Source organism: Terrapene carolina, unplaced genomic scaffold (assembly GCF_002925995.2).
Source record: "Terrapene carolina triunguis isolate 2854851 unplaced genomic scaffold, T_m_triunguis-2.0 Scaffold33891, whole genome shotgun sequence".
NCBI classification, from domain to species: Eukaryota; Metazoa; Chordata; order Testudines; family Emydidae; genus Terrapene; species Terrapene triunguis.
In genome coordinates this window covers 6,824,819-6,833,753 of record NW_020698242.1, presented here as the reverse complement: position 1 = coordinate 6,833,753, position 8,935 = coordinate 6,824,819, and the positions used below count along the sequence as shown (strand labels likewise).

Below are 8,935 nucleotides of genomic sequence, written 5' to 3'. Positions count from 1 at the left end.
TCAGTTCCTTCTGCCTAGACTGCAGAGCTTATCTAGAACTCTGACTCTGAGGGGAAGGTGGGCGGCTAGCGTGAATACACAGGGGCAACTCTTGAACAACACTTATAGTACATAACCTTTCTTCTTCAAGAGCCAATGCTCCACCTGAGGGATGGTGGCTGAGGAGTTCTTAGCTAAATATGGGCTGTAGCACTGCTCTTCCAACCTGGGCATCCAAGGAGCAGCATGTGATGAAAGTGTGCATTGAACCTGAAGTTGCTGCTTTGTTTATCTCCACCAAGGGGCACCCGCCTAAGCCAGGCCACTGAGGCTGTGATAGCTCCCATGGAATGGGTGTTTAAACCAGAGGGTACTGGTTTCCTAGCTAAGATGCAGCAGGGTTTTATACATCTCCTAATCCATGACCTTCATGAGTCAGAGTACAAAGGAGGAGGACGGCACTTCCTCTTTTTCTTATGCCCCTCTTACAGAGAGATTCTCTCTCTTCCTACTTTTACCTTCACAGGCATCTGTAAGGACTTGCTGTGCCAAGACAGACATTGGCAGCAGAGGATAGGTCTGGAATTGGTGCCGGTGGTTACTATGCCAAATGAAGAATAGGCACTGAGGGGAGTTCTTCCTGCATTGTCACTATGGCTATTGTGCCTGAATAGGCTGTACTGGGTTGCTTTTCACTGCCACTTTCAATTTAACCAGTGCCAGATAAGGGATTCATTCTTAGTGGAAGATCAAGGAGATTCCTGTCTTGGGCCCATGTTAGAAGGCAGCACTGAGGCCAGAGCAGCAAAATAAGTCGTGCCCTGTGTTTGAGGATCTTGGCTCAGCGCCTCGGAGGCAGACAATGAAAATCTGTGCGTTTTATAATGCCTCAACGACAACTTTGCTGGGAACCTCAGGGAGATGTGCCAAAATCTTGAGTGAAAAGATTAACCAGTGACATTTCTAACGGGTGAAAAAGCCTGGATGGCTGTCTGGATAAAGATCATGTATAGCACTGGATTGCTTGTAGCCATTACTTATAAGAGAAGGCCTGATCACTTCAACTAGATTATTTGCAAGAGTAAGGGCTCTGGGATCAGGTCCAGACTCTTCATCCAGGATGAGCAGAACAGTGAGGAAGGTAGTCTTTTCATGCAGTGAGACAAAATGCACACAAACCAAAGCTAAAAACCCCAAAAGCATATGATTTGCTCCAGGATCTCTCCCCAGTGCCTGACCAGCCTATGGAGCTCAGCTGGATACAGGAGAACGGCACAGAAGCAAGCAGGATGCAGGAGGAATCATTCTCTGCTTGCCTACGGAGCTGGTCCACAGCCACTACTCCCTTCTGCTCCCTGCAGGTGGAAGGACATGTGGATCCACAGAATGGCAGATCCTTTAGCTCCAGACCCTTTTCCTGACACATCATGCACAGGTAGAACACACCGTCTTCCCAGCCCCCCAAAATAGCCTGCTCACCCACTCCCACAACCAGTTAGCTGTATGTGAGTAATATGGGGCTAATGATGCTGACCTCCCTTTGTACAGCACTTTGAGATCTATGAATGAAAAGCACTGTATACACTAGCCCATACTAGATCAGCATTTGGTATAGTCAATAATTCTTCTGTCTTCCAGCTCTTCCTAGTAAATACAGCAAAGGACTGGTGATAGAAAGGAGTGAGGGACACCCTGCCTCTTTCACTTTTCAAAATCAAAATAGGAAACCTGCAGCTTATTAAGAAAAATACTTTTAAACATCCCCAAAAATCAGCTGCAGATGTTCCATTTCAAATGTTTTATGATGATCCTTCATCTAAGCCAGCGCCACATTTTTTTTTTCCTTGTGCAGCTGGGTAGAGATAATTAAGGTATTACTTTAACTCGCATGCTGTGCCACAATGTTTCCAAAATTTAGTACATTATTTGTGTTCCTGAATGTGAATTATCAGAAGTACAGCTACAAATTGAAAAAGTATCTATTGACATTTTAGAAGAAATGCCATTAAAATTTCTAGTCCTCAAACTATGTCAACACTTGACATATGTCCCTCCTTTCCTTCTCAAAACATCTTTAAAGAGATGAAGCAGTGAGGCTGATATTTATAAATAAGAAACTAACACACTAGAGATTCGCTGACAATTTATGGCAGCTCTATAACCTGTCACAAAAGTAACAGATACCAATGCACGCACGCACACACACTTACATACACACACACTTTTAATGCACATATATACTTATTTATTTAAAAAAAATAAATTAAATTTCAATTACCTCCACCCCAGTTCCCAGAGAACTGACTCGGTTTTTACACCCTCTGCTCCTAAAAAACAACAACAATGCATTTTCCTTCAAAAATGTTCATTATTTTCTAATTACTGAAAAAGTTCCCACATTTTCAACAATATACCAGATTGTTTAATCTAACAATATATAACATGATCCTCAAGGAACATTGTTCTAAGCATTGGTGGTTTACACACATGGCAGAAATCCTTATCTTTAGTAGCTCTGGGAGGTTTGTTTGATTCCAAGGACTAAGATCCCAATCCAGAAAAGCACTTCCATTAAGTCAATGGAATAACTAATGCTTCAGTTAAGCGTGCACTTGGGACCTAAGAATGTAGATTAGCACTAAACAGAAATGGAGTTGGAACTCATCAAAACCAAACTAACAGCTTAGGTTGCACATAGGGCAAGTGTGCACTGAATCTGAAAGCAAGCTTCCCAGCCCAAGCCACGGTTGCTCTGAGCTCCAGCCCAAGCTGCAGCATCTACACAGCTATTTGTAGAGAGCTAGTGCAAGCCCCATCGACATGAGTCTGTGGACCTGGGCTGGAAGGCTCAGGCCCAGATGCTATGTAGACATGCCCATGAACACTGTTGTTACATAGGAGAAGAAAATCTTGGTTCCTGATTGGCTAAAATAGTCATGTGATGAGAATCAGTAAATTTCTATTATTTCTGAGGAGGTAAACTATATTCATAGATTTAAAGGCCAGCAGAGGCCATTAAGATCATCTAGTTTGACCTCCTGCATGACCCAGGCTACAGATTTCACCTGCATCACATCCAGCAACATGTAGCTGAACTAGAACTGATCTGTTAGAAAGACTTCCAGCCTTGATTGAATGACCCCAAGTGACATAAAATTTACCGCATGAGCAGGTAACTGCATGTGGTCATGCAAAGGGCATCTGCCTGTGTAATTAAGGAAACTGCATGTGCAGAAATTTGTTCCCTAATTTAATGTTTGGTGAACATCAGGATTACTGTCCTTCCAAGTAGATACAGCCTTCAGTTTTGTCTTGGTCAGACTTCACCTCTAGGGTGAATAACATCTGACATACATCAATATCAATAGTATCATAACAGTCTCAAAGCCATGAAAGAACAGACATGGAGTTTACCCTGGCAAAGTATCCAGAGATTTTTGGGTAAAAGTGTTCTAACATTAGGATAGAAAGAAATTAGGATAGAAAGAACTATTGCTCAATTTTGACCAGGTCTTGAATGCCTGCAAAATTGGTAATTCAACTCTTTTTCTTCCAAGTATAGTACAATATTTGGGAAGAGTGATTCTGGAAAAGTAGCTCACTGTAAAATGAGTTGAACTTAAACATACATTCAAGGGCTCTTCTCACAACCAGTTTAACATAGCACATGTGCAGAGAATCTGCATGGGACACTTTGAAGTGCGGTGCAATGTGCTAATTCATAAAAACATTTACACAGCAGTAGTAGAGAGCAATATGATTCATCATACACATGGTGCTCTGTGGCAGCAATGCATATAACAATGAGAGAAGCCAGGACAATTGTGCTACATGGACAATTTATGTCCAGAAACCACAGCTGATGTTTTTATTTAGTTTTGAATTTTTGGTAGAAAATTATTGGGCTCTTGTCCAAGGAGAATCTCTCACCTCGAGGCTCTAGCAGTCAAAACACTATATCCAAAATACTTCCCTGAGAAGTGAGAACACAGCATAGCCAGGGTGTTACCTTACATATGGCTCCAGGAGCTGCCCAAAGTGTCTTTTTTTCTTTTTTTTTTTTTTTTTTAAGGGAAGTGGATGTCCTGTAAGAAAGAACTTTGCAGGCATGCAGTGGTCTGGCATGCAAGGATTTCTGGAATTTTCTCTTTCCTGTCCTGCCTGTTAATTGACTGCCTGGCATCAAACAAACTCCCCCATGGCAGCCCCTAGGCAATACGGTCTGTGGTGGTGATTTGGCAGGAAGCAGGATGGGGAAGAAATCTGAACCTACATGCAAAAAGTTCTTTTCCTTTTAGTCCCAGGCTGTGCATCCCAACTCCATTTGCGGACGGAATAGTTTTTCGACTTATCAGGAAGGAGAAGAGTAGAGAGCTGCTTTTAATCTACTCTCCTCTCTCATCTTTTGGGTTCAGTACCTGGCATTTAATTTCCAAAAAATGTACAAGAGAAGCCCACATCTTCAGGGAGTTTGTATACAGAGGGAAATTCGAAGCCCAACCCTAGTATTTCCTGACTCTCTGCTATATCACTTTCATATGAAGTTAAATGAGACAGGACTGTGTTTCTGGAATAACTAAAACCTCAAGGGTGCTCCTTGAAATATCATCTGTGAATGCATAGTGGAATCAATTAAATGAATCTTGAGACAGCAGATCAGCAGAAGTGGTGGCAAGGGGAGCAAGGAAAACTGAAAACCGCTGAGGCAGTTCACTGTGCAATGAATTCCAAACCCAAACAGGATTTCAGTGGTGAGAGATCCAGCACTACCTATGTATCAATTTAAGCCTTGGGCAATTACTTAGAAGAAAAGAATCTCTTCTGTACTTATTTGAAATGCACATTCAAACATATAGATTGCAAAACTCCACCCACATATGGATACTGTGACTAGTCGTTTCTTATTAATGAGTAATGTGCTGCTAACATGAAGAATCAATGCATACAAATATTAAGATGTCTGGTATCTGATACATCATCCAAAGACTGTTCTGTTCTTGCAGAGAAACAAACTTGCTGATTCATAGATTCATAGATTCTAGGACTGGAAGGGACCTCGAGAGGTCATCGAGTCCAGTCCCCTGCCCGCATGGCAGGACCAAATACTGTCTAGACCATCCCTGATAGACATTTATCTGGATCTAATAGGTTTTTTCCATCTATAACTTCTATGTTCCTACTAGTGACTGAAACCATAAGGATAATGTATCTGTCTGTATTTCTGCACAGTTATGTTATGGATTAAATATATTTTGGGAAAACAGACAACATTAAAAAAACAAACAGTACTGTTTGACATTATCTTGTAAGAAGGTCTGCAAGACTACAGATGGATAGTTTGCAAACAATTCATTTGTATGCAGATTAGCAGCTGGAAGGATATGAGAAACAATGTTACACCAAAGTAAATTATCCAACTGGAGTTTAAAATACCTTTTGTTTCTAGGAGCAAAGGATAGCTCCTACCTTATGTATTAAAAATATTTTCTTGCACTGCCTTGATGGAGCTGATTTACGTGACACAAAATAATGTCGTATTTCTCTTTTTTAAAGTTTTTCATAAAATCCAACAAATAACCCATCTACAATCTTGGAGTACATTTAGTTTTAGAAAATTAACTCATTCACTGGTATTAAAAAATGTAACAAGAAAATCTATCAGAAGAAAATACAGCATAACCATCCATTGCCCGGAATATTTTGTGTGGGGGGGATACAATCTGCTGTATCTGATGTCACAATCATATTGTAAAAGTGCTTTTACAGCATTTAATAAATTAAACCTATTATCTGTCAATCATAAGGAGTCAGATTATTAACGTTGTGTGTGTGTGTGTGCAAATAGTTGTGAATGCCTAACTTGTGTCCTGTGCACACAAATACTGTAGATGATTTGTACTTGCACTTTGGGTATTTTTAAGGGTAAGTTAGGCCTGCACAAATGCATGCAAGTTGTCTGCACACCCTGTAGCTGTGAAAAGCTGACCCTTAGTTTCCTTCTTACTCTAAGATTTGTGATACTGGATGCAAATAATAACTTGAATATGCAGAAAATCTAGCCTGCACTGTGTGTATGCTTTGTACAGAAGATAAATTAAACAACAATGAAAATAGTTCCTCCTATAACAAAAAAAATATTAGGAAACCCATCTTTCTTCTTCTTAGTAAATTCAGCCTGACGAGACCTTCATGGAGTACGACGATCAGGGTAAATTAATGTCTCTTCCTGAGTGGCTTTCTAAAAGGTGCACCAAAAGGAATAGCTTCTCTAGGAGTAGAATTTGCTGTTACTGACTTTCTTCTCCTTTAATCTTCAAGAAAAAGAAAATTAAAGTCAACAATTGGGTCAACTCACTTAGCACCGTACAGCAACTAGTGTAACAGCAACACTGTGTACTTCCGTTTCTTTTCTTTAAATTAAAATCTGAACACAGTAACAATATATATATGGCACTTCAAGCTTTGTATACATACTGTATTAAAAAAAGAGCCAAAAATTTCAAAGAACAATGTCATGGACATTCCCACAAAAATGCACACATGAATTACTTTCATATTTCTCTATTTGCATGCTGAAATGCTGGTCCTTGTAGGAACATCCATTTTCCCATCTTTAAATATTTGGTCCCCAAATATTCCAATTTCCACACAGTTTACTACAAGATAAGTGTCTCTTGGGGTGTGCTTATAATTATCACAACATATACTTAACAGCACCTTCCATCCAGGAATCTCAAAAACACACCACACCCCAAGGAGTAAATATCATCCCCACTGAACACAAAGACTCACCAGTACACAGAAGTTATGTGGACTCATGAATAGAACTCATGAATCAACTCCCAGTCCTTTGCTCCTACCACTAGCCTATAATATTAACTAACCTCAGCTCCCCACCTTTAGCTCCACCACAGACTCACAGGGTGGTAGGATAGTTGCCAGCTGGGTTTTCCTTGGATGAATGCCAGCGGCACCTTGCTCCTACTGACCAATCATAACCTGGCTCTGCATTGAACTATGGCATTGGTCACTTCTCTGGTTCTAAAGAGACGTGAAAGACTGGCCTCTGATTGGCTGGGAGGAAAGGATTTGACCCCTCTCCCCGCTTTAGGCTGGGAGAGGAGCAAAGATCCATTCAGGATCTCCTCCTGCTGCAGGAAGGTCCTGTTCTCCCTGTACCCAGCCATGAGCTGGGGCAAGGCTTAGGGCAAGGGGTCTTTTTTCCTTAGGATAGAGTCTGGGTATTTAACTGACAGTTCCATGTTGTCGCTAAGACTAACCATTGCATTTTCATTGGTATTTGGGTCAAACCAGAACTATGTTCTGGTCCCACATGTTCCAGTATGTTTATGTCACTATGTAGTCTTTATGGTGGGTAATTTATTTGGCTGTTTGAGCTGGATGGTAGGGAAGGGTCTAAGCTCCAAAGATTGTGGCATTCAGTGAGTCACTGGGACCAAGAGACTCATCGTCATGTCTGCTGGAGTCTGGTTCAGTGGCAGCTCAAACTCCCTTTAAAAGAGTGAAGCATGGCTTCTGATCCAAGCCAAGTGGGTCAGAAATTATCTTATCTTAATAAAGCTGAAGCCTTTGTTCCAAACAGGACCCCTTAGATATGAGGAGCCTTTTGGGGGGGGCACTGGGCAGAATAAAGAGGATCAACCTACTTCCTGCTGCATGTCTCTTGGTACATTTGTAATTGGTTCTCATTCACACTGAATTCTTTTAGTAAGGCATCTCTGTTAGGGTTCCTTAAGTTCTGGTGAGTGTCATACAGGAACAGCTGGTTGTTCAGTTCTGCTTGGCGCTGCCGAAGTTGCCGACACGATGAATAAAGCTCCTCTTCGCTTTCCTTCAAGAGGAAAAGAACATCAGAAACCAATTCAATGTCTTACACAAGCTATTGTTCCTTGATTTTTCTAAGTAGTAGTTTGTAAATTCATTTTTATAAGACACATCTGGAAACAAAATAAATAACTGAGAAAACACTGAAAAAAAGATGCTCATAAAAATAAGCTTTTTAAAAAAAGGTAAGGCGTTCACACACCGTGGTGATCAGTGAGAAATAAATGGATTACAGAGAAAGCATTCCATGAAGTATACAGGCATGCTGAGGAAAGAAGGGGAGGAAGCTGTGTGTTACGACTGCAGTTATCTTCTAATAGCTTTGAAACACTGGAAAGAAATTTTAATTTTTGAAGGTTACATCTGATAGAGCCCAGTATGCAAACACTACCAAGGATGGGGCTTATTACTAAGTCTGCTTCCAATGGAGTTTCTTATTAAACTGCAAAGGAAAGATCAGATTCTTCAAACACCAAACATTAAATGGGACCATTCATGGCCATTAGTACTGTGGCTGGGGGGGCAGATCCTTCACAGGTGTAAACTGTCATAGCTCTATTGACTTCACTGCCGCTATGACAGTTTACACCAGCGAAGCATCTGCCCCTTAGGATATGTCTACACTACAGCCAGGAATGAGCCTCCCAATCCCAGCAGATTCACTTGGCTAGTGGGACTCGAGCTAGTACATTAAAAATAACGTCAGAGGTTGAAGCTTCGGCAGAGACTCGGGCTAGCCACCCAAGTTCAGACCCAGGGGGTCAGGTGGGCTGGAGACTTCAAGCTGCCACTCGAGCCACTACGTCCACATTGCTATTTTTCACACGCTAGCTTGAACTATGCTAGAGCGGGTCTGTCTACCAGGCTGAGGGGTCCCAGCTGCAGTGTAAACTTACCCTTAGTATTTGCAGGATTAGGCCTTTAATTTGCATTTGTACTTGCATGTCATCTTCTATAAAAAGGGCTCTCAAAACTCTTCACAAAACAAACAGGAAATCACATAACACCCCTTTGACACCGGGAACTATTTATGGACTATTTTGAAACATTATGCACATGCGTAATCTCATCTGTGTAGTTACCCATCTGCGTAAATCTTGGCAGGACTGGG

The 8,935-nt window shown here is 41.3% G+C and overlaps 1 protein-coding gene across 1 annotated transcript in view; it reads right to left on the bottom strand.

The window, feature by feature from the left end:
- Positions 1-5,811: 5,811 nt before the first annotated feature.
- Positions 5,812-8,935, bottom strand: part of LOC112106861 (1-phosphatidylinositol 4,5-bisphosphate phosphodiesterase gamma-2) — an 86,709-nt gene continuing 83,585 nt past the window's right edge. The window contains exons 30-31 of the mRNA XM_024200325.2: positions 7,647-7,831; positions 5,812-6,290 (exon numbers count right to left, since the gene is read on the bottom strand). Of these exons, the coding sequence (XP_024056093.1) occupies positions 6,248-6,290; positions 7,647-7,831 (228 nt within the window). The 3' untranslated portion in view covers positions 5,812-6,247. The remainder of the gene's footprint in view (positions 6,291-7,646; positions 7,832-8,935) is intronic.